At 62.9% G+C, this 27280-nt stretch overlaps 1 protein-coding gene across 1 annotated transcript in view; it reads left to right on the forward strand.

Moving 5' to 3' along the window:
- Positions 1-20497, forward strand: part of BAHCC1 (BAH domain and coiled-coil containing 1) — a 57238-nt gene extending 36741 nt beyond the window's left edge. The window contains exons 7-28 of the mRNA XM_027080993.1: positions 71-279; positions 432-590; positions 836-1032; positions 1211-1544; positions 2611-3447; positions 7434-7633; positions 7772-7908; positions 8542-8652; positions 10856-10976; positions 11813-12104; positions 12866-13048; positions 13148-13449; positions 13669-13776; positions 13863-13998; positions 14083-14197; positions 14299-14374; positions 14500-14608; positions 15346-15465; positions 15614-15790; positions 15897-17083; positions 17247-17483; positions 18094-20497. Coding sequence (XP_026936794.1) covers positions 71-279; positions 432-590; positions 836-1032; positions 1211-1544; positions 2611-3447; positions 7434-7633; positions 7772-7908; positions 8542-8652; positions 10856-10976; positions 11813-12104; positions 12866-13048; positions 13148-13449; positions 13669-13776; positions 13863-13998; positions 14083-14197; positions 14299-14374; positions 14500-14608; positions 15346-15465; positions 15614-15790; positions 15897-17083; positions 17247-17483; positions 18094-18303 — 5557 coding nt within the window. The 3' untranslated portion in view covers positions 18304-20497. The remainder of the gene's footprint in view (positions 1-70; positions 280-431; positions 591-835; positions 1033-1210; positions 1545-2610; positions 3448-7433; positions 7634-7771; positions 7909-8541; positions 8653-10855; positions 10977-11812; positions 12105-12865; positions 13049-13147; positions 13450-13668; positions 13777-13862; positions 13999-14082; positions 14198-14298; positions 14375-14499; positions 14609-15345; positions 15466-15613; positions 15791-15896; positions 17084-17246; positions 17484-18093) is intronic.
- The last annotated feature ends 6783 nt before the right edge of the window (positions 20498-27280 follow it).

Raw genomic sequence — 27280 nt, forward strand, 5'->3', positions numbered from 1 at the left:
GTGAGGTGGAGGAGCTGGGCCAGGGATGGCAGCTGTGCTGAGCCCCCCACCCATCCCCCGTGACGTACAGGGACAACAAGGACCTCGTGGAGTTCGCCCGGATCCACCCGTCAAGCGGCTGCCCTGGAGACCTGGCCCCCCATCTCATGATCGCCGGGGGCTCCTCCCTGCAGAGCAGCCAGCTGGGCGGGGACCCAGCCCCCCATCCCCACCCTGCCCACCCCCCCTGGCTGCCCCGCACCCGCAGCCCCTCCCTGTGGATGGGGGGACATTCCTACGGTCAGTGCTCTGAGGGCAGGTAGGGGTGCATGGGGCAGGACAAGAGTCCTGGCCGGGCGTGGTGGCCATTGCTGGCCTGGGGCTGACAGCCCTCAGCCTGGAGCCCTGCTTCCTGCCCCGCACTGCCTGACCTCAGTGCCCTGTCTCCCCAGGCCTCGGGCACCCTGCCCTGCACCAGAACCTGCCCCCCGGCTTCCCTGCGTCCGTGCCTGGCTCCATGCCCCCTGTCTTCCCCCTCTCCCAGGATGCCCCCACACAGCTCGTCATCCTGCCTCCTGAGCCCACGCCCCACGCCGCCCCCCATGCGCTTGGTAAGGGCCCCCCGGGCCAGGCTATTCGCGTGTGCGGCTGTCAGAAGTGGGTCTGAGGAAGGGAGCAGCCCCCCACGGGGGTAGGGGAAGGGACAGGGAGGCAGGCACCCGGCCAGAGCCCGGGAGGCAGGTTCGAGGCGGTCGAGCGGGAGGTGAGGGCTGGCAGAGGCCAGCTCGGTGGCTGGGATGCAGCCCGGCGCTCTGTCGCCGCCGAGGGCTGACGAGCCCTTTGGCCCGGCCCACAGCTGATGTCATGGACCAGGCTTCACTGTGGCCCCCCATGTACGGGGGCCGGGGCCCTGCCTCCCACATGCAGCACCCAGGCCAGCTCCCTGTCTACTCGCGGTCCCAGTTCCTACGGCAGCAGGAGCTCTACGCCCTGCAGCAGCAGCAGCAGCGGGCCGCTCAGGCTCTGGAGCAGCAGCGGGCCACCCAGTTCCAGGTACCTGCCCCCTCGGCCACACCCAGCTGGGACCCAGGACACTGCTGGCTGCCTCTCTGCTGCAACCTGGCCTGGCCCAGGAGTTCCCACTGCACACTCCCCCCACCCCTGCCCCACGCTGATGTGATGCCCTGAGCAGGGGGCCCAGCCGGGCTGAGCCTCTGCCCCAACCCAACAGCAGAAGCCTGAGGACCGCCACCTGGAGCTGGAGGAGCCCGCCCAGGAGAAGGCCTTGAAGTCCACCCACAAGCCAGTTGCCTTAACCCCCACGGCCAAGGGCACCCCCTCACCCGCCACCGCAGGCCCTGCCAAGCTGTCACCCTGCTGCCACTCTCCCGCCCCGAAGCCCCCCGCCGCCAGCTGCCCTACACCACCGCCGCATCCTGGCGCCCCGTGCACTTTATCCGTCTGCCCCACCGGCAGCCCCGGGCCAGGCTCCAAGCTGCCCAGCGCCGAGGAGAAGAGTGGGGAGGGCCAGCGGCCCGGAGCCGACCTCAACACGTTGGAACCAGGTGAGAGCGGGCGGCACTGGGCTGGCCTTGGCCTGCCCCCCTCCACTCAGGCCTGTCACTTGTCTGGTGGGCAGGGCTGCCTGGCTTAGCACCTTCAAGGGTGTCCTCACAGACCCAGTCCCCCCAGTAGGGCCTGGGGCAAGGTCGCCTGTCCCTCTGCTCTTTCTCTTCCTGCTTCTCCACAGTCCTTCTGGGGGACCCACAGGGGAGGCACTCAGGGCCCCCGCCCCTGGCAGATGGGGCAGGATGAAGGTCAGGCCCAGCCGGCTGGCACTGGAGCCTTGTGGATAAGGAAGCGCCTGGCCTGCCGGGGACAGTGGCAGGACCACAGGGCAGCAGGCACGAAGCTGGGCAAGGGAGCTCATCCTCACTGTCAGGGCCCGAAATGCCACCACTTGGGCCCAAGGCAAGGAGAGGCAGCCTGTGGTGGAGGGTCCAGGCCCAGCCTCGGCCTCTGCAGCTGCCCTCCCACCCTCCGCCCCGCAGCTCCTCCACAGCTATTTGATTCTCTCTGAATTAGGCTGAGCGTGTGCACGGGAAGCCCGTGTGGCGAACGTAAAATTCGTCCCAGTTCCACGAGAAGGAGGCTGAAGCCATCCGAGGTTGTTGGGTTTTTTTTTTTTCAGAGTTTTTTTCCTTTTTTTTTTTTCTTTTATTGTAGTTAATGGGGCATAATGCCTCCGACAGGCTGCCAGCTCGTTCTGGTTCAGGGAAAGCCCTGATTCAAGTATCTTGTTTTAAAATCCCCCTTTTCTGGTTAGCCACACCACACAGACCAGAGATGGCCTCCAGGGACCGCCATGGACCCCCCCACCCCCGCACGAGGCAGTGGCTCGAGCTGGGGAGCACACAGCTGTCCTGGCCAAGGAGGAGGGCCTGGGGGCTTCCCCTCCTGCACCCGGTGCTCCCCTGCTGCCCCCCTCAACATACCACGTCCCCATTCCTGCCTCACACATTTCACAGGCAGAGGGTTGGCTGGGGACCCTCCCCGTCAGGTGTGGGTCTGAGGTGTTTGAGGTCACCCTCACCCCCAGCTGCTCTCTCCTGACAGCGTCCTCTTTTGCAGACCTGCCTCCCGGATACACGTGCCCTGCGGCGGGCTCGGGCTTCTCCCTGCCCCGCATTGTGCACTCATCTGACCTCTCGGACCCCGAAACTATGCAAACCGCCTCGCCGGGGGCCCAGCCTGAGCTGGCCAGGACGTTCCCACCCGGGGAGCTGGGCCCACACAGCCCCCAGAACCTGGAGGAGCCTGGGCTGCCCTCAGGGGCCAGGGAGGCCACCCAGGACCTTGCCGCACACCCCAACCCTGCCGAGCGGGGACCCCCGGGGAAGGCAGCGGACCCCAGCCCACTGGAGGGGCTGCGAGAACTGCGGTGTGGGGCCCTCGTCGAGGGAGGGGGACCTGAGGCCACTGGCCAGGCTGATTCTACTCAGGGAGGGGCCCAAGAGGAGAGGACCACAGAGGAGGGACGGGAGGAGGGAGAGCAGGGGCCCTCATTGGGGGCCAGCCCCCAGGCCACAGAGCAGCCGGCAAGGAGCCTGGGTGCCCCGGATCAGGCCACGCCGGGCGAGCAGCAGGCCCCTGCAGAAGCAGAGGCGGAGGAGGCGGCCAAGTTCAAGGAGGCCGAGCTGGAGGAGGAGGAGGAGGAGGACTGGGGGCTGACTCCCGAAAACAGCCAGCCGCCCAGGGAGCTGCCGGGTCTGGACGCCCTGGTGGCAGCCACCATCAACCTGGGGGATCTGCCCGCTGTCAGCCCACTGGACCCTCAGCCCCGCACTGTCCCTGGGCCACCCAGCACAGCTCCCCTGCCCCGTAGCTCAGGGATTCATGGCATTGCCCTGCTCAGCGAGCTGGCCGACCTGGAAATCCAGCAGCAGAGGACTGAGCCAGACCTACAAGGTAAGCCCCATCCCTCCGGAGCCCCAGGAGCTGGACCTTTGGGCATAGGCTCAGGGTCAGCCGGCCAGTGGCCTTCAGCCCTGCTGCGTTGTCCCCACAGTGTGGCCCCTTGTCAGGAAACCAGGCAGGTATGCCCACACGGTGTTACCCCCAGCCCTGGCTGCAGGGTGAGCCATGGGGTAGGGCCTCAGGGCCAGGCCTGCACCCTGACGATGGTGTCAGAAAGGTGGCTGTGTGTATTCACGATGCCCTGAAGGGGCTTGAGGGTGTCTCCAGTTTACACACAAGTATGCCAAGGCCCACAGGGGTGGGGGTGGGGGGGTCAGGTCACTAAACTACGGCCTCACAGCCAGGAAGCGGGTAGGAAAGACGGTGCTCTCGCTATAAGCTTTCACTTCCTTGGGTTCTGCAGCTTCCGAACCTAGCCTGCACGGGGCCCAGCTCAGGACGTGGCAATCTCGCCTCCCAGGCCCCAGGGAGGTGGCACCCCCCACGTCCCCCTCAGCCTCACTAGGCCTTGGGGCTGACCTGTGGGACAAGATGCTCCTGGGCTCCCTGCACCCTGCCCAAGGTCCCCAGGGTGCCAGCCCAGGGCTGGTGCCGCCCTGACTCGGACCAGAGCCCAAGGGCCAGGTGTTTGCTTAGGCCTCTCTAGCACTTAGGTCCCCCACAGGGACCCCTCCCAGGCGCTCCCTGCCGGAACCCCTCAGGCGGTGAGGGGAGCACCCCCAGCCAGGCTTTGTGCCCCGTTGATACTTATAGAAAGAACCCAACAAAGTCCTCAGCTGGCCCACTCGTTTTCCCACCGCGTGAAGCTCTCCACTGCCCACTGCCAGCCACCAGCACCTCTTGGGCTGCATGGAGCTACGGGAAGGTTCTTGTGAAGTTAATTTCCCTGAAGGTCTCTGTGTCACTCCTCTCTTGTCTGACCAGAGGGGCCACCACTGTGCTGAAGAGAGTAAGCCGGGGGGCCCTTGCCGGTCAGGAACTCTGGGAGGGCCTCGCCTGGAGCTGTAGCGTGAGGCGGGGCTGCCCCAGTCAGGGCCTTGCTGCCCAGAGCCACCGAGCGAGTGTGGCTGGCGTGCGGGTGCACCGAGCAGGCTGCCGGGCGCCATGTGTGTGGCCACCGGTCTGTGCACGTGAATGCCTGCTGGACCCGTGCCCGTTCATTGAATGGATGCTCACGTGTAGACCACGTGTGTCCCATTGTGGGTATTGCAGCTGCCAGCCCAGGCCAGGCCCTGCTGCCACTGCTGGGTCTCCACCCAACCCTTCCCTTCTGGAACCTCCAAACCCCCCTCTCCCCTCCTGTTTCTCCCAAAACCCCCGCCCTCCCCTCTTGGAGCCCTCAGGCCTTCACCCTCCCCTCCTGCTGCTCCCAGGCCCCCACCCTCCCTCTGTCCCAGTTACTTGGCCCGTCTGCGCAGCCTCTCAGCTCTAGAGCCGTTCCCTACAAGCCCAGTGACTGCTTTGCCTGAAATTACTTAGGAAATCAGTTCATTTTCTGAGCAAAAGGCAGGACTCACAGACAGAGGAGGCGGGAGAAGACCATGCCGGGAACGGGCCAGGGTACAGAGGGGAGAGGGAGGGGTAGAGATCCAGAGGGACATCGGGGCCTCCTGCCCCCTCCTCCCAGAGAAGACCCCCTGAAGTACCTCCCAGGCCAGGCAGAGCTGGTGAAAGGCCAGGTGGCGGCCCCTGAGAAGTGGGGGTGAGGAGGTAACCAGGTTCTGAAAGGTGACATGGCCCCCAACTCCCATAGCCGGGCCGAGTGGAGCTGGTATTCAGGTCCCGGGCTCTTTGCTCCCAGGCTGGGGCCAGCCCCACCCTCACTGATGTGGGCGTCCAGAGCCCTCACACCCCGCACCAGTAGGACTTGGCCGCAGGACCCTGGCTTATCCCCCACCTGGGCTCAAGTCTAGGGAGCTCAGTGGGCAGGCTGCCCAGCCCGCGGACCGCCATCGCAGGGGGGCAGGGACTCAGGCCCCAGATGGAGCCCTGGGGTGGGAGGGAGTCGGACACTTCTCTGGCCATTCACTTGGCTGGCGTGGATGCTGGGGCCTGCCTGCAAGGGCCCATCCCCAAGACACCCAAAATGCTCCACTCTGCATTTGGAGGGGCCACTGGGGGGCATGGTGCCCACTGGGCTTCCCATCCACCCTGGAATTTTGGGAAGGCCAGGCCCTGTCCCTTCCGGAGTATGGTTGCCCCTTGTTCCTGAGGGACCCACCTGGTTTAGGTGAGTCAAGATCCCAGACCCCCCTTTTGAACTTCCCTGCTGACCTGCACCCCTCCTCCCACCTTCTCCTGGCCCCAACAGCTTCTACCGGCCTGGCTGGTTGGGGGAAGTCCAAGCCTTGGCCCTCTTCTGTGCCTGTGGAGCCCTCAATCTGCCTGGACAGCCCAGCCCTACATCTCTTCCGGGACAGGGATTATAGACCCCTGAGGCTAGGGGGTGGGGCTGTTATTGTCTGCCGCACAGCTCCCTGAACTGGAGAGCAAGGCCGGTTGTTTGGAGGCCAGAGAAGAGCCCAGCAGCACCACCACCCCCGCCATCTCCCCGAGCCCACCATCCCCTCGCAGAGCTCACCCTGCAGGACTTTGCAGTCTCAGCAGGCTTAGCCTGAGGAGTGGGGGCCGGGGTGGGGGGGCTTCAGGGAGGAACAGAGGGGCTTCCTAGCAGTCACAGGGACCCCAAGAGATGAGGAGACCCTGTGGAACTTTTAGCTGAAATGGGGCTTGCAGATATCCCTGCCCCAGCTGGAGGTGGGAGGAGAAAGCCCCCTCAGCGCCTCCCCCACCTTCCCAGGGCACCTTTGACCCAGCAACCCACCTCTGGCCTTGACCCAGCACTGCGTACAGAGGGTTGAACTTCCGGTGTCCACCTGTGCTTTGTCCCATTACTGAGGGTGGGTCACTGTGATAACTCCATCAAGGCTATGGCTGGGCACTTCCCCTTTTGTAGTTACTAAGTATTTCGTGGGGAGGGACTTGGAAATGGTGTGATATCCCCTTCCCCTGCAAACATTGGATTCGTTTATCTACATCAGTGTGACTTGTGGAGTTTTATTCGCTTCAATCCGTTATAATTTGTCACTGTCACTATTTAATTCTGGTGATTGAATTATCTCAGATTTGGCCCCTTCAGCTGGATCATCCTCTGAGAACTTCCTGTGTTCCCAGCTCACCCCGAACGTCCCAGTCCCTGGAATCAGCCATTTCTCCAAGGAGCCCAGTTCGCTTCCTCAGAGAATTTTAGAAGCCAAGTTCAGGGTGCTAGGTGTGCTCGTTGCTACTGGGGTGTTGCTGCTCTCAGGCCTTCTCAGAGGGCAGAGCTGGCTGTGTGTTCTAGAAATCACGACTGCCCACTGACACCTCCAGCTCTAGGCACCCTGTCTGACCCCACAGGGCTCATCCTGGCTGATTCCTTCCCCAGCTGTAACGCCTCCTACGATCAGCCCACCTGTGCGTGCCCAACCCCCATTTCTGCCACCACCCTCTCCCCGTGGTTGCGCTCAGTCCCAAGTCTCCACTCCAGGCCTGTCCCCTGGATGGACACTGCCCTCCACTGGCTCGGCTCTGACCCTGCACTGGGCCATCCCTCCCCACCCACCAGGGCTGACTCTCCGGGTTTTCATGGATCTGGAAGAGGGCAAAAATGCAAGGCAGTTTCTGTTACGAGCATAGCAAGCCACGTGCCTGAATGGTTTGGGCACTGTCCTGAGGACTTGTGCCATCCCAGCCGGCCTGGCCCACAGTAACCAAGGGTGACATCTCTCCCACCCAGAGCAGAGGCGAGTGCTAGGTGCCCATCTCATTGTTCCAGGCCGCCTCACTCTGCACGTCTCAGGGAGTCCGGCTGCCTCCGGGCGTCTGGGGGTGGGGGGTGGGTACATGGGGTAGGAGGGAGTAGTCTGGGCTGTGCTGAGATGCAGGCTGACATCAGGAGCCTCTTGCACACACACTGACCCTCATGTCCCCTGCAGAGGAGGAGGATGTGCTAGCCTTCAACCTGCAGCGCCTGGCCACGCTGGCCTCAGCCTGGTCCCTGGTAGAGGCTGCTGGCCTGGAAAGCCCCGCCTCCTTGGCCCAGCCCTCCACTGCCGACTCCTGCAGGGCTCCCACGCTCACCCCCCGTATGCAGATCCTGCAGCGCAAGGACACCTGGACCCCCAAGACCAAGCCTGTGAGTGGGGGGCCCTGGTCGCCCCCATTGCCCAGTGCCGTGACCTGGGGGAGGCCTCGAGTGCCCAGGCTGGCCACCTACCCACCCCATCTTGGTCCCCTAGCTGGGCTCACAGGCCCCTGTGCCCCTGCCTACTAGGTATGCCCACTGAAGGCTGCCATCGACCGGCTGGACACACAGGAGGTAGAGATGCGCGTGCAGCTGGCGGAGTTGCAGAGGCGCTACAAGGAGAAGCAGCGGGAGCTGGCCCGGCTGCAGCGCAGGCATGACCATGAGTATGGCCCAGGCTGGCAGTGGGTGGGGAGGGCTGGAGCGTGGCTTGTGGAGACACCCCCAGTTCAGGCACTGGGGCAGATGTGGGCACAGCCCAGCCCAGGGCCACCGCCTTGTGGGAAGAGGTCAACCTGTGTATGCTGGGATGAGTTGGGCCAGAGGTGGGGGCCTGGGAGGGTCCCCAGAGGTAGTGGAAGGTTGAGGCGTTCACTCAGTGGAGAAACCAAGGGAGAGTGGAGGGGTGGAAGGACCACCCAACAGAGACTGGTGCGAGGCAGAGGCCGGTCCTCATGATAGGGGGGCAAAGGGTGAGAATAGTGGTATCTGAGAGGGGGCTGGGAGGCCGGGGCAGGATTGGGGTGTGGGAGGGCGGAGGGAGCCCCTAAAGTTGCCGTAGCAGTGCGGGGAGCTCACCTGACTGGAGTGTGCAGGACGGCTGAAACTGGGAAGCAGGGATGGTGGGGGCAGCGGGGACACTGGCTCAGCCTTGTCCTCCGTTTGGGGACCAGGCTCCCGCCAAATCTTGGGAGGGCCCGCCCCCCGCCACAGCCCCCAAGGGTATTGCCCTCTCCTGGACCCCTGTCAGGGAGCCAGGACAGGCGTCAGCCTCTGACCACCCCTCCTGTGGCTCCCAGGAGAGACGAGAGCTCGCGGAGCCCTGCCAGGCGAGGCCCCGGCCGGCCACGGAAGCGCAAATACTCCAGCTTGCTGCCTGCCCTGCGACCCAGCGAAGGCAAGAAAGTCAAGTGAGTCTTGCATGCATGGGCCCCGTGGGGTGCGTGGGGCCGGAGGTTACTCAGTGGCGCTGGGCTGGCCCAGGTGCCCTTGAGGCCCGGGCAGTGGGGACTGGGCTCCTCTCTGGCTTCCGTGGCCGCTGGGCCTCCGTCACAGCTTCTCCTGAAGATCCAGAACCCCGGACCAGCCGCGGTGGGGAGCGTCTGGGGCACTGAGCCCGTAGCAGACAAGCCCCTCCCCCTGGGCCTGGGGCATGGCCGCACCAGCTCCACGCACCTGGCCGTGGCCGGCTGGGGCCGTGGCATCCCTCCTGCCAGGCCCCAGCCCCAGCCCGGCCCCACGAGTGCGAGGCGGCGTTGCGTAAAAGCCTCTTTATCTGCACCGTATAGAGTTGTTGGTCACGCTGCGGTGCTGCGCACGGCTGCCGGCGCGCGGTTATTATCCATTACCCGCCCGGCGCAGTCATTGGCGCACTCCCGGGCCTGGTATAATTGTCCTTCTCGGCTACAAATTGCCTCTCCCGGCAGGCCCATTTGCATAAATCCTCGAGCTCCTCCAAACACGATTGGCGCGGCGTGTGCGCACTGCATCAATCCTGATGATTTGGTAATAATAGTTAAATCGGCACTAAATGGTTCCTTCAATTAAGACAGAGGCAAAAAATTAATCTCAGGGCTTTATGTCACAAAACATTAGCAAACGCGGAGAAGGTTACAGGGAGGGGAGTTCGCGTAGGCTGCTGTGGACGGGGAGGGGATGCACCATATGGTTGGGGGGCCTCCCCAGGCTGTCCCTCTGCCCTGCCCAGGTGTCACCCGGCGGGGGCTCCAGGGGCCTCCCTTTGAGGACCAGCCAGAACTGTAGGGGCTGCTGGCTAAGACCAGGGCCTGGCAGGGGGCCCTGTTGGGGAGCCCCTGGCGAAGCTGCCCCATGCTTTGCTCGAGCCCGCCTGGCGCCAAGCCCCTGCCTGACCCTGGAAGCCCCATCCTGGTGCTTGCATTGTGGCCACTTTCTCCACTGACCTGAGAAAACAGGCCCTGGCTGGACGAGGAAGGAAGCCAAGGCCAGGGCCCTCCCTTCCTAAGGATCGGGGTTCCCTCCCGCCCTCTCCCCATCTCAGGCTCCTGCCCACTCTCCATCCCTCTGGGGGGCCCCTGCCCTTCAGTAGCTGCTGACAGTTGGACCCAGGCAGGAAGTGGGAGGGCCGAGGCCTGGGGGCCAAGCATGGTTCCGGGCCGGCTTCCTGCCTGGCCTCTCTGGGCAGGAAGGTAAAAGTTGACGTCTGGCCGCACAAGGCCAGGGCCGGGCCAGGGCCCTCAGCCTCCATCTGTGACTCATTTTCATTAATGCTATGTGGGTAAGGGAGGGAGTAGGTGAGAGGCCTAGCCCCCAGCCCCTGTCTGGCAAAGGACAGGCAGCCAAGCTCCCAGCCTCACACCTGTGGGACACAGGGAAACAGGCTCAGAGTCAGCAGCTTCCAGGGCCCCATCTGGGAGCTGGTGGGGGGGGGGGGGTGCAGAGTTTCTCCTTTGAGACGGAGAATTGAGGGCAGGGGACAAAGCTCTGAGGGGTCTGAGCCCAGCACTGGGGGTCCCTGGGGGCTAGGAGGCAGAGCCTGGGCACGAGTTTCTCTGGCCGCTGTCCCCCACATCCTCTTCCTGGCGGTGGCAAAGATGCTCGGGGTGGATCCCTTTCTCAGGGGCCTCTCCTGATGCCCTTTTTGTTCCTAACTGAGGTAGCTGCTGGCCTTTGCACTCACTAAGTGACCTCAGTGAGTGCAAAGGCCAGCATGATCCCACCCCAGCCTTGCACAGAGGCACAATTTAAAGCATCCCCATTTTCCAGGTAGATAGACTGAGGCCACAGCCCAGGTCACACAGTGGCCCAGCTGGCCACAGAGCCCTGGCCCCCGAGCAGTGGGCTGCCCCTCCCCAGTCAGTGGGCAGAGGGGGCTAGCTAGGTAGCAGGGGCCGGGGGGCTCAGCACTGGCTTGGCCCCCCTGGCCTCCCAGCAGCTCTGTGTGCTTAGAGGAGACTGGCCCAGGGGCACAGCCTTGGCCAGGAAAGAAGCAGGGCCCTTACAGGGGCAAGTGGGTCTCCCAGACATGCAGCTGCACCACACGACCCACCGCGGTGCCCTGGCTGCTGCCACAGGGACTGTCTCGGGGACAAGGCCCAGGTGCGCAGGTGTGACCCGCGCCCCCCGTGCTCCCAGGGCAGTGCGGTCCAGCCTGAGCCTGCTGTGCACCGAGCTGCGGGGCGGCGATGATGAGCCCTTGAAGAAGCGAGGCCGGCTGGAGAAGGGCACCTACGGGGGCCTGCAACCCGCATCTGCGGTGAGTCCCACAGCAGCCTCACCCTCAAGCCCGGGGGCAGGATGTCAGATGGACAGGACAGGGGGCAGGCGGTAGACCAGCCCCAGGCCAAACACTGCCACCCCGCCCTGCCCCGTGTCACCATCCGGCTGGGGCCCCACTGCTCAGATGAGCAGACAAGGTCCGGCGAGCTTCGCGTGCGTCACACAGAGGCGAGCCTGTGAGGCTGCAGGTGTGACCCGGGCTGGTTATGCTCCACGACCCCTCGCTTTCCTCTGCTCACTCCAGCGGGAGGAAAGCAACACACAGTCATCACAGGTCACAGGAGGGAGGGCTCACGATGTCCACCATGTCAGGTGCATACCTGGTGTAGTGGGTGGACCGAGGGCACTGCCCCTCCCTTGGGACAGGCTTCCCCAGAGGTGCCAGCACCCCATTCCTTCTCAGTACAGTGGGTGCCTCCCACCCCTCACCTATTCTAGGGTCCTGGGAGGGACAGGTGAGAGGTGGGTCTGAGTCTGTTGTCACTTTGCCTGTCCCTCCCGGAGCAGGAGGCTGGTCCCTCTCTCTAGGACATGACAAACACCTGGGCCCTTGGCCACCCTCCGCCAAGCTGAGTAGGCTGGGCCGTCCGGGGAGGCTGTGCCATGGGGGACAGGACAGGCACAAGCTTAGGCTCCAGTGGGCAGGCCCTGTGCCCCGGGGCCAGATTCCCTCTCGGGCATTTTGGAGGGCAAGGCCAGCGAAGTGTCACCTTCCAGGCCCAGCGCTGGCAGAGGGGAGGCCGAAGGCCGCAGGGCCGTGGCTCAGGGTGGGGGACCCGGTGACTGCAGCCTCCACCTGCCCGTTTACTACAGGAGAAGGTTCGGTGCAAGAAGAGCAGCGGTCAGGGCGACCTGGCATCTGCAGTGGCCCACAAGGTGGCCCAGCTGAAGCCGAAGGTCAAGAGCAAGGGGCTGCCCACCAGCCTCAGCCCCTTCCGGCGGAAGGAGGCCACCCCAGGGGGTCGCATCCGGAAGAAGCTGTCGCGAGCCAAGAGCGCCAAGGTGTCTGGGGCAGCCCGGCACCCACAGCCAGATGGTGGTGCTGCTGGCAGGGAGACACCTAAGTTCCCAGCCCAGCCGGCAGCGGCCACAACACGTGAGGCAGGCAAGTTGTTGGTCTGAGCTGCACAGCCAGGACCTCCACGGTCACTGGAGGCTGGGGGAGTGGGTGGGCGGGAGCTGGGACAGCCATCAGAGCCTGGTCAGGGCTCATTGCGTATGCCGGACACAGGGAGAAGCTCTCACTGGCCCAGGATGGGTTCTCCATGCCCCACCCCCACACGGGGGGGGGGCCACAGGGAGAAAAGAGGCTGCTGGATGCATCCTGGAAAGAGGGGCTAAAAATAGCCCTTCTGCCTGCTCCAGCCTGCCTTCCTGCAGCGTCCGGCCCAGTGACCTGGAGGGGTTATCTGGCCCCCAGCAAACACACATGTCCAGAAACAGGAGCCTGGAAAAATAGATGCTTCCTCCCTGCCAGCCCCTGCCCTCTCCCCCAGGTCCCGACTGAGAAAGAACAAAGGGAGGGAAGAGGAAGCAGGAAACAGGAGGGCATCTGGCAGGGGGACGAGGGAGGGGAAGGGGCTGCCCTGGGGAAGGGGGTCCCCAGCCCTGCAAGGCGGGTGCTCCACTGCCCAGCGCATAAGAAAGGAAAACTGAGGCAGAAAAAGGGAGGTCAGAGGCAGCCCCTTCTCCTTTCTGGTCCAAACACCCTCACCTGGACACCTGGCCCAGGTGCCTGCCCTCGAAGCAGCCCCGGGATGACAGTGACGGGCTCCACTCAGCCCCCAACACATCCGCCCCCCCGAACCCACCCCAAAATGGCACTGCTCTGGTGCCAAATCACCTGGACCACCCGCCTCTCCCCAGGCAGCGGCTCGGACAGTGAAAACTGCGAGGGTCTGTTGGAAACAGAGGCACCTCCCAAGGACCCCGGGCTGGCACTGCACGCTGGGGCCCGCGTGGCCGTGCTGGGGCCCTCGCCCTCCTCCGTGGTCAAGATGGAGGCCAACCAGAAGGCCAAGAAGAAGAAGGAGAGGCAGGGCTTGCTAGGTACCCAGGGGGTGAAGGCGGGCTGGGGCAGGCCTGGCCGACGAGGGCCCCAGCAGGCAGCTGGGGCTCCTGCAACGGCTTCCCTCCCTCCCTCCCCAGGGGCCTGCCGCCTGTCCAGCCCCGAGAGTGAGGTCAAGGTCAAGAGGAGGACGGTGAAGGCCAAGGTGGGCGGCAAGCTGGAGCGGGCCCCGGGGCGCAGGCCCCCAGGTGGGCCTGGCAAGAAGAAAGCCAAGGGCAAGGCCAAGGGCAGCCTGCGGGCAGAGCCGGGGGCCACACCCGGCAGGGAAGCCCTCTGCAGCCCCACCCGGGCCTTCACCTGCCACGAGGAGGGCAGCAGGCTGGCCAGTGAGCGCCTCAAGAGAGCCACGCGCAAGAGCACGGTGCTCCAGCCAGGGCTGCGGGTGAGGGCCAGCGGGCACCCTGGGGCCAGCAGGGTGGGTGCCAGACGTGAAGGGCCTTCGGGGACATTTACTCCACTCTTTCTCTCCACTTGCTACACCAAGTCACACTCTGGGACTCCTATTCAGGGTCACACTCAGGGTTGGCCTGAGTCACACCATGGTCAGGCTGGGGGCAGGAAGGCTGGTGCCACCCTCACCTCAGCCCCTCCCCTCCGACAGCGGAAGAACGGGGCCCTGTCCATCGCCCTGTCGCCCCGCAACGCCAAGGCCATCCTGGGGAGGGGCAGGAAAGCGGGCAAGGTGAAAACCAAGGCTGCCGGCAAACAGGTAGCATCCCCACCCCGACCTTGGGACCCAGCCAGCCCTGACCTCTCCTGCCCCTCCCAAGAGAGCTGACACTTCTGACCCCCCAGGGCAAGGGCCGGGCGGTGAGCCGGCTGCTGGAGAGCTTCGCAGTGGAGGACGACTTTGAGTTTGAAGACAGCAGCAGCCTCTCAGAGGAGGAGGAGGCCAGGGGCCCCCTGAGCGCCGAGCAGAGCGCCGCCTTGGGTGAGCGGCCAGGAGGGGATGCCGAGCGTCTGGGGCCAGCAGTGGGCGGAGAGGGGCCAGGTGCTGACACCCCCATCTCCCCAGCACGCTCATGCACCATCCACAAGGAGGACCTACAGGACGGGCTGCCCGTGCTCATCCCCAAAGAGGACAGTCTGCTATACGCAGGCAGCGTCAGGACCCTGCAGCCCCCCGACATGTAAGGCCTGGGCGTGCGCAGGGAGGGGTGTGGGCTGAGGCCTGAGCGGGAGGTGGTGGATGCGCAGGCCTGTCTCATGCTCCCCCACCCATGCCCCTCAGCTACAGCATCGTCATCGAGGGTGAGAGAGGCAACCGGCAGAGGATCTACTCACTGGAGCAGCTGCTGCAGGAGGCGGTGAGGGGACAGCCCCCGCTCGGCTCACCACCCCAGGGAGGTGGACCTGGCTGCGCCCAGCCCCTCCCGGGCACCCCTTGGCCAGCCCCGCCCACTCACGGCCGCCGCCCCCACTGGTCCCGCAGGTTCTTGATGTCCGGCCACAGTCCAGCAGGTACCTCCCGCCCGGCACGAGGGTCTGTGCCTACTGGAGCCAGAAGTCCCGCTGCCTGTACCCAGGCAGCGTAGTGCGAGGTAAGCCCCGCCCAAGGACCCCCAGGGAGGCCCATCAGCCCCTCCCCTTAGGCGAAGCTGAAGATGAGAGACCTGAGTGCCAGGGAGGAGACCCTGTCTCTCAAGGAGGGCCTCCCGCCAGCCCTGCTTCCCAAGCTGGAGCAGGTCAGACAGAGCAGATGATAACATCAGCTCCCTGGTCGCCAGGAAAAGGCGAGGGGGGACCTGGGGTGAGGACAGGGTGGAGCCTCTGGCTGTCCAGAAGGCCTAGCAGAGAAGGGGCCCCAGAGCCCCAGACCTGGGGGTTATAAACTGGTCACCTGGGCACCAGCTTTCCTGGGGTAAATCCTTCTGCCCCCTCCCCCAGGCACAGGACGTGGGGACCCTGCGGTCTGACAGGTGCGGGGGCAGGGGGGCGGGCAGGCCTCAACCAGGCATGTGTTTGCACACATGCGCGTGTGCGTAGGGGGAGGTCGGGGCCCCACGTCCCTGTGAGTGTGCCCTGGGATGCGGGTGATGGATGGCGGTAATATTGCCTCTCCGGCCGCACTCCAGGAGGTGGAGGGGAGGCAGGCTGCTCCCAGCTGCCATGGCAGCTCCAAGGTCAAATGTGATCAGGGAGCAGAATATCCCAGCATCATCTGTCAGGCGCTACGGAGCCCATCCTGTCATCCTCCCGTCCCGGCCACCCGGCCACCAGGGAGAACCCCGTGGGCCCCGAGCAGAGGGCCCCGTGCTCAGGTGGGCCCTGTCTCCAGGCGCCTCCAGTGATGAGGAAGACGACCTGGACTCCGTGGTGGTGGAGTTTGACGATGGGGACACCGGCCACATTGCTGTCTCCAACATCAGGCTGCTGCCTCCGGACTTCAAGATCCAGTGTGAGCCCCAGGGCCCTCCAGCGTGGGGTCCTTACCTTTCTGGGTCGGCCCCTATGGCTGGAGTCGGGCTGACAGTCTCCCAAGGAGGGAGCAAGGGGAGGCGGTCACCCTGGCAGCACGGCGCTGAGGCCACTGGTCCACTCTGCAGGCACAGAGCCCTCACCAGCCCTGCTGGTGTCCAGCGGCTGCCGAAGGACCAAGAAATCTTCCTGCGAGGCGCCCCCACCTGGTGAGGCCGCCGCTCCCAGCCTGTCTCCCAAGGCACACGATGGCCCTGAAGCCTCAAAGACCCCCGGGAAGAAATCCGCAGGCAAAGACAAAGCTGGTACTCGCGGGACTGCGGGGACCTCGGGTGGGGAGGCACCCTCGGGAGTGGGGGGCCAGAAGGGGCGGTCAGGTAGTTCCTCTGACTCTCCCTGGCCTCTCCCCAGGCAAAGCGGAGCTCCTGGCCTCTGGTACCAAGCCCTCCGCGGGGGCCTCAGACCACTTCCTGGGCCGCCGGGGCAGCCCGCTGCTGAGCTGGTCCGCGGTGGCGCAGACCAAGCGGAAGGCAGTGGCCACGGCCGCAGCAGGTGGCAAGGGGCCGGGCGTGCTGCAGAACCTCTTCCAACTCAACGGCAGCGCCAGGAAGCTGCGGGCCCGCGAGGCGCTCTTCCCCGTCCACAGCGTGGCTGCTCCCGTGTTTGGCAACGGCTTCCGCGCCGACTCCTTCAGCAGCCTGGCCAGCTCCTATGCTCCCTTTGTCGGCGGGGCCGGGCCCGGCCTGCCCGGGGGTGCCCACAAGCTGCTGCGGGCCAAGAAGGCCGAGCGGGCGGAGGCCGAGAAGGGCGGGCGGCGGCGGGCGGGCGGCGAGTTCCTGGTCAAGCTGGACCATGAGGGCGTGACCTCCCCCAAGAGCAAGAACTGCAAGGCGCTGCACGCGGGTGACAAGGATGTGGGGCCCAGGCCAGGAAGGCCCCTGCCCGGCCCCAGCTATGGGCACCCGGCCCTTGTGGGCAAGGACAGGAAGGGGCGGTCGCCTGTCCACCCGCTGCCCATGGGGCTGGCGCTGCGCAAGTTCGCAGGCCAGGCCGAGTACCCGCTGCCCTGCGACAGTGACTGCCACAGCTCCTACTCGGACGAGGAGGAGGACGGGCCTGGCCTGGCCCCCGGCGTGCCCTCCCGCTTCCTCGCCCGCCTTTCCGTGTCCTCCTCCTCCTCGGGCTCATCCACCTCCTCCTCCTCTGGCTCCCTGTCCACCTCCAGCCTCTGCTCCTCGGATGACGAGGGCTCCTCCTACAGCTCAGACGAGGAGGACCCAGCCCTGCTGCTGCAGACCTGCCTCACCCACCCGGTGCCCGCCCTCCTGGCCCAGCCCGAGGCCCTGCGCTCCAAGGGGGCTGGCCCACACCCGCACGCCCAGCGCTGCTTCCTGTCCAGGGCCGCGGTGGCCGGTGGGGGCGTGGGCGCGGGCCCCAGCAGTGGCAGACCCAGGCTCAAGCGCAAGGAGGCCCTGAGCTTCTCCAAAGCCAAAGAGCTGTCCCGGAGGCAGCGGCTGCCCTCCGTGGAAAACCGGCCAAAGATCTCAGCCTTCCTGCCTGCCCGGCAGCTCTGGAAGTGGTCGGGGAACCCCACACAGGTAGGTGGGCCCGACCATGCACACTTACACACAAGACACACCATCTTTCTCTCCTACACACTCCCTGCGTCTGTCTCTGTCATTCTGTCCTGTGTCCCCTGCCCGCCGCCTGTCCCCGAGGCTCCTGTCCTCACTGCCCTCTGCCCCTGGCTGTCTCCTACAGAGACGCGGCATGAAGGGGAAGGCCAGGAAGCTGTTCTACAAGGCCATCGTCCGGGGCAAGGAGACGCTTCGCATCGGGGACTGTGCCGTCTTCCTGTCAGCTGGGCGGCCCAACCTGCCCTACATCGGCCGCATTGAGAGCATGTGGGAGTCGTGGGGCAGCAACATGGTGGTGAAGGTCAAGTGGTTCTACCACCCAGAGGAGACCAAGCTGGGGAAGCGGCAGAGCGACGGGAAGGTGGGGACCGGGGTGGGGCAGGGGGTCCGGGGGTATGGGCAGGCTCAGAGTGGGGGGCCTGGGAAGGGGTATCTCAGCAACTGGCACCAGCAGCCAGAAGGGGAGTGGTCATCTATGGACATCCCTTGCCCCCGGTTCCCACACCTCAAGGCCTCCCAGCCCAAGGGTGCCGTGGGCCCCACAGAGAGTAACACAGCTGAGGACTCAGGCCCCAGAGCCAGGCCACCTGCATCCCTCCCCAGCTGGGCCTTTGTGGCTCCCCACGCAATGGGTGACAGTTTCACCTTGTGGGGGGCTGTGGCCCACAGCAGCCTGTAGCACCTGCCCTCAGCAGCCCATGTCCCCCACCACGGGCCTGCTGATCCCTGCCTCCCAAGGTCAACCCAAGACAGAAAATGCCCCCAGCTCACTCTCCAGTCTTCCCTGAGAACCATGTTTGCAGACGGTGCAGAAACAAGTGTTTCTCCAATTCTGCCAGCCTGCTGGGGGTCCGGGCGCAGACCCCGGCCACACAGTTAAGAGCTTATCCAGAACTGAGGGTCCTGGGTCAGGTGGGGTCCGCTGGCCAAGGCCAGACCTGACGCCGAGCGCTCCTCGCCCCCTTCCCCAGCAGAACGCGCTGTACCAGTCCTGCCACGAGGATGAGAACGACGTGCAGACCATCTCCCACAAGTGCCAGGTAGTGGGGCGCGAGCAGTATGAGCAGATGACACGGAGCCGCAAGTGCCAGGACCGGCGGGACCTCTACTACCTGGCGGGCACCTACGACCCCACCACCGGGCGCCTGGTGACGGCCGATGGTGTGCCCATCCTGTGCTGAGCCTGCACAGACCGGCTGCAGGTGACCCACCTGCCCCGCCATGCCCAGTGCCAGAGCCACAGGGACGTGAGGACATGAGGACCCAGCCCCATGCCTCCGAGCGGGAGGCTGGCCCACACCTCGGAGGGGCAGGTCTGAGCAAATATGCAAACCCACCAAGGCACGATCCAGGCTTTTTTATTATTTTCCCTGGAAGGAGAGAGAGCTTTTGGGCATCAGAACCCAGTTCATCCGTCTGCTGCGGAGGGTCAGCTGTGCCCCGACTGGGACCTACCGGCCCTCTCTGTTTTCCCACATCGGCAGTTCACGAGAGATTAGAATCCAAGCCATATTTTCCCTAGTACCTCCGACTGTCTCCCACCAGGGAAAGCAGAAATCAGGTGTGTTGTCTATTTATTTCTCTATGTAAATATTGTATTTCTGCGGGAAAGTTTTATGGAAAAAAAGCCGAAAAGGATTTTTTTTTCCTCACATGCGTAACGAGGGTATGCGTGCGTGAGTGTGTGTGTGTGTGTGTCTGTGTGTGTGTGTGTGTGTGTGTGTGTGTGTGTGTAGAGATTTTGTTCTTGGGGGGGGGGGGGGTTTCTTTGAAAATGCACTGTTTTCCTCAGCCTAGCTGAGTTCCAACTGGGGCGTCTGTGACGACAGAGGCAGCTGGGGGTGGGGGCAGGGGGGCCGGAGGGCACAGGAGAGGTCAGACAGGACCCTAGGTTACACCTGTTGATATCTTGGGGGGACTGTCTAAGATGGAAGTCACACTCAAGTTTATTTCCTTTTAATTCATCTCCTGGGAAAAAAAGGATTGGGGGGCGGGCTTGACGATAAGGGTCCCTCGGGGAGAGAAGGGATGCCAGAGCAGGCTCCCCAGCCCGAGAGTGTGACGGCAGCCATATGTGTATCTTACCTCTGTTTAAAACAAAGCAAAAATGAACAAATATTTTAAACTATCGATAAGAAAAAGTGATGTTTTGATTTTATTTCCTGAATGTTCCAAGTTATTTCTGATTTCCGTCTCAATGGCCAGCTTGTCCAGCCTTCACTCAGAGCAAGGAAGGAACTGGCCCCCGCCAACTCATGTGGAGGTTTCTGGGACTTTTCTGCGGCCACTTGGCAGGGCCGCTGGCCTGGCAGGGTAGTGCTTGGGGCACAGAGCAGGGTTCCGTCCTGCCTACAACCCAGCCTCAGGTGCACGGAGCAGCCCTCTGCCCAGCGCCCTGGCTACCGTTGTGCCGTGTGGGTGTCCCAGACCCTCAGCACCACCCCCGTAACCCTGGAGAACTCATCATACCTCCACTTCTCCTGAGGCCAAGAGGGACAAGCAGGGCAAGCCAGACCCGTGGCCCAGCAGCCCTTGTCCCCGAAAATACGCACTGAGGGCCACGTGCTCCCATGTCTCACCATGCTAAGTCTCCCCTGGCCACAATGGGAGCCCCAGGAAGGCCTCCCAAGTTAGCCACTGCTCCTTAGGACGGGCTCTTGTGTGACCCACAGGCACAGGCCAGGTACCTGGGAAATAAGGGATGTCAGTGGGTGCCCGGGCCCCTTTTTCTTTCCAACCAGGAAATCACCCCTCCCCCGCTCCTGGTGGCTCCATGGGAAGTATAGGGACATGGAGGGATTCCCCTGCACCGCAGCTTTCTTCTCCCACCCCAACTCTCCACTTTGTCTCGGCTCGAGTGCAATATTTCATTCTGGTGGTCGTCCTGGAGAGGCGGCTGAGGTCCTGCTGGTGGCTGGGGAAGTGGCAAGATGCTGTGGGGCGACGCGGCCAGTGCCAAGGCGTGTGTGGGGAAGCCCCAACCACAGAAATTAGAACCTGAGGCTACTTCCAACCCCAAGCACCAAGGCAGGAGCGAACGAACAGGCAGCCTTTTCTTGGCCTCCCGCCCTCCCATTGGTTCTTCTCCCTAGTCCATGGACTTTTGTCCTTTGCTTTTCTCTTCCCATCCCCCTCTGTCCGTGTGCTTGCGGACAGCGCGGCCCTTCCCACCATGGTTAAACCTGGCAAAAGCACGACTCTTGTAAATGTGTAAACTAAGAGGATGGTTGAATTTTTTTTTCAATGTAAACACTAAAAACAAACAAAAAAAATACAAAGGTTTTATGAACAGCAAACTCTATGTAAAGGCATTTTAGTATTAAATTTTTTATTGATAACTTGCTTAAGAATAAATATATGAACTATTGTGCAGGTTTTCAATGGTCCAGAATCCTAACTTCACCCCGGTGTCCGTGTGCGTGTCCCATGGGGACTCCCTGGAGGGACTGGGACATCTGGGTCAGGGCTACGTCGGCTGCGGCAGCCGAGCAGAGCCCCTTGGGGTGCTGGGCCCGTGAGAGGCACATGCAACCAGAATGATTTTGGGGTGGCCTTGGCCTTTGAAACCCCCCAGGATGAGGGTCCCTTATCTTAGTAGATCTCCCCCACGGTGGGTGAGATGTTCAGCCTGAACCAGTCCACGTGGCCAGGCCGGGTGCCCCTGGCGGGGAGGAGTGGAGGGCCCAGATACAGGAGGAAGGGTGGTCCCCACAGTGCAGGGGAGGGGTCTGTGCAGACCAGACAGCTGACGCCCTCCTCAAGGAAGGCATGAATTTACTCCTTTGAGAAACATTTTCAGCTGTGCAGGAGCAGTAAACAGCAGTCCTGATCGTTCAACAGCGGGTTGGCCCCCCAGGGCCTGAGGGGTGTTGGGCGGGGGTACATCTCAATGCATCCCCCAGCCAGAGAGCCCCACCCAGTGAGGCTGCAGCCCCGAGGGCTTTCCAGGAACCCTACCAATTTGGGGGGGGTGCTGTTTTTCCTCCACCTCTAGGACCCCCTGGGGAGTGACCCCCTCAGCTGGGATTGGGGACCCTGATGAGGGGACCCTAGGTCAGGGCAGATAAGCATGGGGCGTGGGGCTGTGACCAGTGTGACCAGCACTCACCAACCCCCCCACCCCCACCCCACCACCGCCACCCCCCACCACCACCACCCACCCCCGCTGGCGTGTCAGGAGCTGCGGGCCATTTTCACGTATGCACAGACAACACTGCCAGCCCACCCACTCTGGGGCTGTCCCGGGCCAGCCCTGACCACGCCCCTTTCCTCCGAGAGAACAGAGGGGCAAAACCCCTCCCTGGGATGCAAAAGGACAGGCCAGGGCCCAGAGCATGGGGACCGAGGCCAGGCGAGGCTTGACAGTCTCTTCCCTTGGCCCCTTCCGAGCCCAGCAAGCGAGAGTGGTTAGAGCGAGACTCCTGAGCCGGCCGCCTGGGGCCGCAAGGCGTTGGGACAAACAGTCTGAGTGCCCAGGTTCAGCTGCGCCTGAAGGCAGGCGACCTAGCCCTTGGATTCTCCGTCCGTGAGTCAGCAGCCCCCACTTTGTGCAGGTGAGTTGCACAAAGTGCAGCCCTCCAGCTGCTCAGGAGGGAAGCCCAATTCCAAGGGCTGCAGCAGGGAGTGGGAGCGAGTAGGTCCAGAGGAGGCCTTGGGACCAAGACGAGTGACAGAAGAGGTCTGAGAAGGGAATGCCTGCGGACCAGGGTTTCTGGCTCAGAGCCCCTCTGTCGGGGGGAAAGGGGGCAGAGACCCCCTGTGGGCATGGAAGACCTGTCTTCAGTACCTTCGGTTACGTGCTGCAGCAGAGTCCACGCAGGACCTGGGCCAGAGCAGGGAAGAGGATAGGTGAGGAGCACAGCTGGTGGCCAGGAGGGCCGGAAGCTGGAGCCGGACTGTGGCAGAGGCTAAACCCTGAGGGGCCTAGACAGGGTCTGCATTGTCTACTGGACAACGGGACACACCGAAGGCTCTAGGCAGAGTCCGAAATCAGATTGAGACCACTCCTTCTGTGACCCCAGAGTCAGAGTTACAGGGGCTTGTCCAGCACCTGAGGGAGGAGTTGACACCAGAGACTCTAAGGGCCTGGGGTGGGGGCAGGTGCACAGTTTTAGGATGGGGGTAAAGGGGGCCCTGAGGGCCAGAAACCAGGGAGGGGTGCCAATGGGCCCAGGAATGTGGGCAGGTGGGGGTGAGCTGGGAGGCAGGTGACTACTGGGTCACAGCAAGTGAGGACCACAGCAGGATTAGGTGAGCCCCCAGGGGTCCATCCCCAGCGGCCCCATCTCCTCCTCCCTTCCCCCACCCACCCCCTCTTCCCACCTTAACTCAGACAGGGTGGCCCTTGCCTTCCAGAACCTCCTGCCTCCCAGAATAGGGCCTGGGCAAGGGACGGCGGTGGGCACGTGAGGCTGCAGAGCCCCAAGGGTTAAACACACGGGACTACACTTGAATCAAGACAAACGAGCCATTATGTGAAACGCTGAAGCAAGATAAGTGATGGCATTGGGTGAGTGAGATCAATAAAAGTGATGTTTTATCAGGTAGAAATGACAATCTGGCTGATCACAATTTGTTTTTAATACCACAAACCAACCGGGGACAGGGGTTGAAATGTTCGTGCCTGGTTGGGGCGAGGTGGCTGGGGGCTGGGTGAGGAGCTCAGACCCAGGCCAGGGATGGGGGAGCTCGACTCTGCAGCCTAGCCATTAAGAGGTCACCTGGGCACTCAGCCAGCCAAAGGCCGATGACCAGCCAGGCCCTGGGCGGCCTCCTGAGTCTGTGCAGAGGCCCTACCAGGTTAGGAGGGACCCACCTCTGGGGCCCCTGAGTGAGGAAGTGGACCAGGGCAGCACCAAATAGGGTGACCCTAAGGGCTCCCTGGCTCCCAGAGAGAAGCTGGGGTCCGGACCTCCAACCTCCATGCCCCCGCCCTCTGCTGCCACCCACCCCATTCCCCAGGGCTCCCGGTGACAAGCTAGCACCCCTTCCAAGCCATTTCTGCTCTAAAAGTCAGGCCACCTTCTGAGATCCAGGACAGTGACGAGAGCAGGGCTGCTCGGTGCACAAGGTCCAGGCAGACAGACAGGCTAGGGATCACCAAGGTGAGGCCCCACTCAGCGCGGCCTCCGGGACCAGAGTGCCACTAGCAGGGGCGAGAAGAGGCCCAAGTCACTCGGGCCTCTGGAGAGAAGGACGGGAGGAAGCGGGCTGGGCAAGGTGGCCGGTGGGAGCGCAGAGTCCTAGTCTGTGAACCGGGTCCCTGACGCTTGCCCGCTTATGGGAACGGGGTGAGGTTCATGGGAGATAGCAAGGGATTTCTGGATCCACATGTGGGCAGAGCCCTTTCTGTGGGCCACACGCCACTGCCCAGGTAGGAAGAGAGTGACCGTCAGGGCCCTGGGCCGGGCGCCTCACACTGTCTGCCACGCCACCCCTCTATGCCCTCCTGGCTGGCAGTGACAAGGCTCAGAGTGTGGGGACACGCGCAGGCCCCGGGCTGGACATAGTGGAGCTGGATTCCACCCACTGTCTGCCTCAGGGGCCTGGCTCTCCCCCACTTGGGGATGCCTCAACACCCAGGAAGCTGCCCCAGCAACTCCACCAAGGAGCCCCCGGCCTCCCCAGGGGCTTGGCTGGGGGTTGATGGGGCTCCCCTCTGGCTTCCCTGGGGGCACTGCCTACCCTCCCCAACAAATACTCACGGAGCCATCTAGATGTCAGATATGCATCCACTTGCTGCCCTATGTGAGAGGGGATGCCTGGTGGGTCCCCAAAGCCACACTTCCCTCCCTCCGCGCTATCCTGGGACCCCAGGGCCCCCGTGCAGCCCCCAGCCCAGCCCTGAAGATGGCAGGAGCGTGGGGGCTGCTGGGAACAGCGCTCTGGGACAAAGAGGACCCGAGGGAGAGAAACGGGGTGAGCAGAGGGACCGAGGGTGGGAGCGCTCTGAGCAGCAAACTGGGCTGGGGGCCAATGTTCCTCCTTCCTGCCTGGCCCCCTTCCACCTACCGGCTGCCCCTTCGCCAGGCTCCAGCTCCCAGAACTCAGCCTGACAGGTGCGCTGCTCATTTGTCAAACTCTGTGTCCTTCTGAGGCCAGCCCAGGCCCCAGGGACAGCCTCCACCAGATCTGCCAGGGACCAGCCCCCTGGGAGCTGTGGTGCTGGACGGTGGTGTGGGCCCTGACGGACAGCATGGGGCGCCTTCCTTCACCCCCCTCACCAGGAGCCCAGACCAGCTCTGGTGAGAACAGAAAGCAGGTCGGTTACTCAAGGCATGGCAGATTCGGTCACATCTAGATAGGCTGGCCAGCACAGCACGAGGCCGCTGCAGGACATGGAAACCAAGGCCATAAACCGAACAGCCTGGGAGGGGCAGGCCCCTGAGTTGTCCGGCTCCCTGACTCCACATTCTGCTGTCTTAACGCCCCCTCCTCAGAGGTTCCTGTCCCCGCCCCACACCCTCACGAGACCTGGGAGGGCCCAGTTCAGGCAGAAAGAGGACAGGCTGGTCTCCAAACTACTCCTCTGTGTTTGGTGCCATATTGAAGGAATCGAGTCTGGAGCCAGAGCTCTCCGGGCCTTACATCAGCTCTGAAGTTCAGACACGTTTCAACTTGTCTTCGGCCTACTCGAATCTCGACAGCTGGGGAGAAGGCCCTCCCCAAGAGGAAGAAGCAGCGTCTAGAACCAGCCATCTCGGAAGAGCAGTCGAAGAATTGTCCTGTTACTTTGCTGACCGAGAGTGAGCAGCTCAGAACCGAGAGAAGGGCTTGGAACAAGCTTGCCACACAGCTGTGGGCACCTAATACCACTGCAGAGCTTGGCAAAGCTTTTATTTTCTTAGGTTCCAAGTTCCCCTGACAGCATCCTTTGCCCCCTTCCTCTCCTTAAACTGAGCTTTCAGGCGCTCTCCGTCGCAAGCCACCCCAGCTCAGGGTCAGCGGGGCCTACTCGAATGAGTTTCCCATCTGACTGTGGGGCTCCGGAGGCAGACTGCATCCATCTTCAGAAAGAAAAGGCAAGAGACTGACCCAGCACCCTACGCTTGCTGGGCCAATGACTATTGTTCGGGGAAAAACTTCACCAGTCCTAACTCCCTCGATGGAGGACAGGGGCCCTTGGTGATACCCAGGGCTAGCAGGAAAACAGCCAACGCCTCCCTCCCTTTCCAAACATCCTAGAATCAGCCATCCTGCCCGTCAGAGAAGGACATGGCCTACATCATTTCTCAACTCCCGCAGATGTGATCTGTTCCTGGCAAGAGCACAACTTGTTTCCATCTGTCCACTCATCCATCCATCCGTCTATTATTTCAACAAGTATGTGCTGAAGACCTACTGTGTGCTGGGCCCTGTGCCAGGCACCAGAATGAAGCGTCGAGGGCATTACCCAAAATCCCCGCCCTCCAAGAGCTTGAGCTCAACAGGGAAGAAGGCTGGCACAGAAACCACGGCATCCAGTGAACTCAGAAGCTGTGCAGGGCCCTCCTTAGCACAGAGCAGCTGCAGGGCCGAGAAATCCAGGTCAAGGACCCGGTGCGGGGGAGGGGAGCTCCTCTCCCAGGAAACTCAGCCCCTGACAGAAGTGTTTCTAGGGGCATCCACAGCTGCTTCCTTTAACTGGTTTAATCTGAAGAAAAAAATTACAGCTGAAGCAGCTTTCAGAGGACGGCAGGACTAGGGGTTTGCTGGGTGGGAACCATCTTCCACTGGCATCACCCCAGAAAACAGTGACACGGAGAACAACTCTAGGCCTGAGTTCTCAGCTCTGGGGCAGCCTGGCCCTGAGGCCAGCAGGAGCTCTGCTCTTCCTGAGCCTGGGAGTGGAGACTGGGGCTCCACTGAGAAAAAGCGCTCCACATGGCAGTGGGGTGGGCTAAACCCAAGGCCTCCCACAGCCCCTCTGCCCCAAGGTTCCCAGCAGTCAGGAGCCTCAGGCTCCCCAATCCTACCCGCAGTGATGGAATGGTCCAGAGGCCTCCTCACAATTTGGTTTGCTAAGAGGGGAAAGTTAAAGCCACCCTTTTTTTTTTTAAAGGGCAGAGTACTTTTTATTTTATTTATTTATTTGGCTGTGTTGGGTCTTCGTTGCTGCGTGTGGGCTTTCTCTAGTTGCGGCGAGCAGGGGCTACTCTTCATTGCGGTGCGCGGGCTTCTCATTGCAGTGGTTTCTCTTGTTGCGGAGCACGGGCTCTAGGCACATGGGCTTCAGTAGTTGTGGCGCATGGGCTTAGTTGCTCCACGGCATGTGGGATCTTCCTGGACCTAGGGCTCGAACCCGCGTCCCCTGCATTGGCAGGCGGATTCTTAACCACTGAGCCACCAAGGAAGTCCCTATTTGGGAGCTTTTGAACAAGTTTAAGATCTTGCCCCTTGTCAGGAAATCTGTTTTCACTTATAAAAAACAGACTCGGGGGCCGCCGGTGAGCAGGGGGAGTGTCAGGAGACTCCACACTGACAGGGCAATTATATTTTTCTCCACCAGGTCCTTCAGCCGACCCCTCTGATCCTGGGCAAAGCATCCCGGCCCTGGGGCTCCCCAAGGTTCCTGCAATGTCTCCCTTCTTGGGGTGCCCGTTGGACGCAGGCTGGAAGTGGGTGTGGAGGGACCCAGCAAGAAGGGGACACTAGCCCACTGCCAAGGACAGGACAGCGCCAGGGCAGCCTCTGCTCAAGCCACCAAAAATTCCGTGGGATCAGCAGGGAAACCACGCCACCCCAGCCCCACGGGACTCCCTCCTGAGGCCACACGTGCATGCAGAAAGCCAAAGCACTTGGAGGCTGCCCAAGGCCACTGTCCCAGGGGCCCAGAAGCCCCTGGCCCCGCAGGAAGAGCCTCCTCTGCAGTCCACACCCAGACGACCAGGGAGAACTGCATCACACAGCACATATGAGGTCATGCGGGCAGCCAGGCCACACTCTAGTCATATAACCTCAGCCTAGCCAATCAGGGTGCTTCTGCCACAGTGGTTGGTTTTGAAGTGTGTATGTGACCCAAGCTGAGCCAATCAGGGTCTAATCCTGGGATTCTCAGGTGAGCTGGAGATGTAAGCACAGCCCTGCTTCGAAAGCCAGGTGGGGTGCATGAGCCCACGGTAACGCAGGTGAAGCCTCTATCTCCTGGCTTGGTACCAGCCTCCTGCAGAACCAACCCCT

The sequence above is a fragment of the Aethalodelphis obliquidens genome, unplaced genomic scaffold (genome assembly GCF_003676395.1).
Source record: "Aethalodelphis obliquidens isolate GAN/ISIS:26980383/991018 unplaced genomic scaffold, ASM367639v1 scaffold44, whole genome shotgun sequence".
Lineage (NCBI taxonomy): Eukaryota > Metazoa > Chordata > Mammalia > Artiodactyla > Delphinidae > Aethalodelphis > Aethalodelphis obliquidens.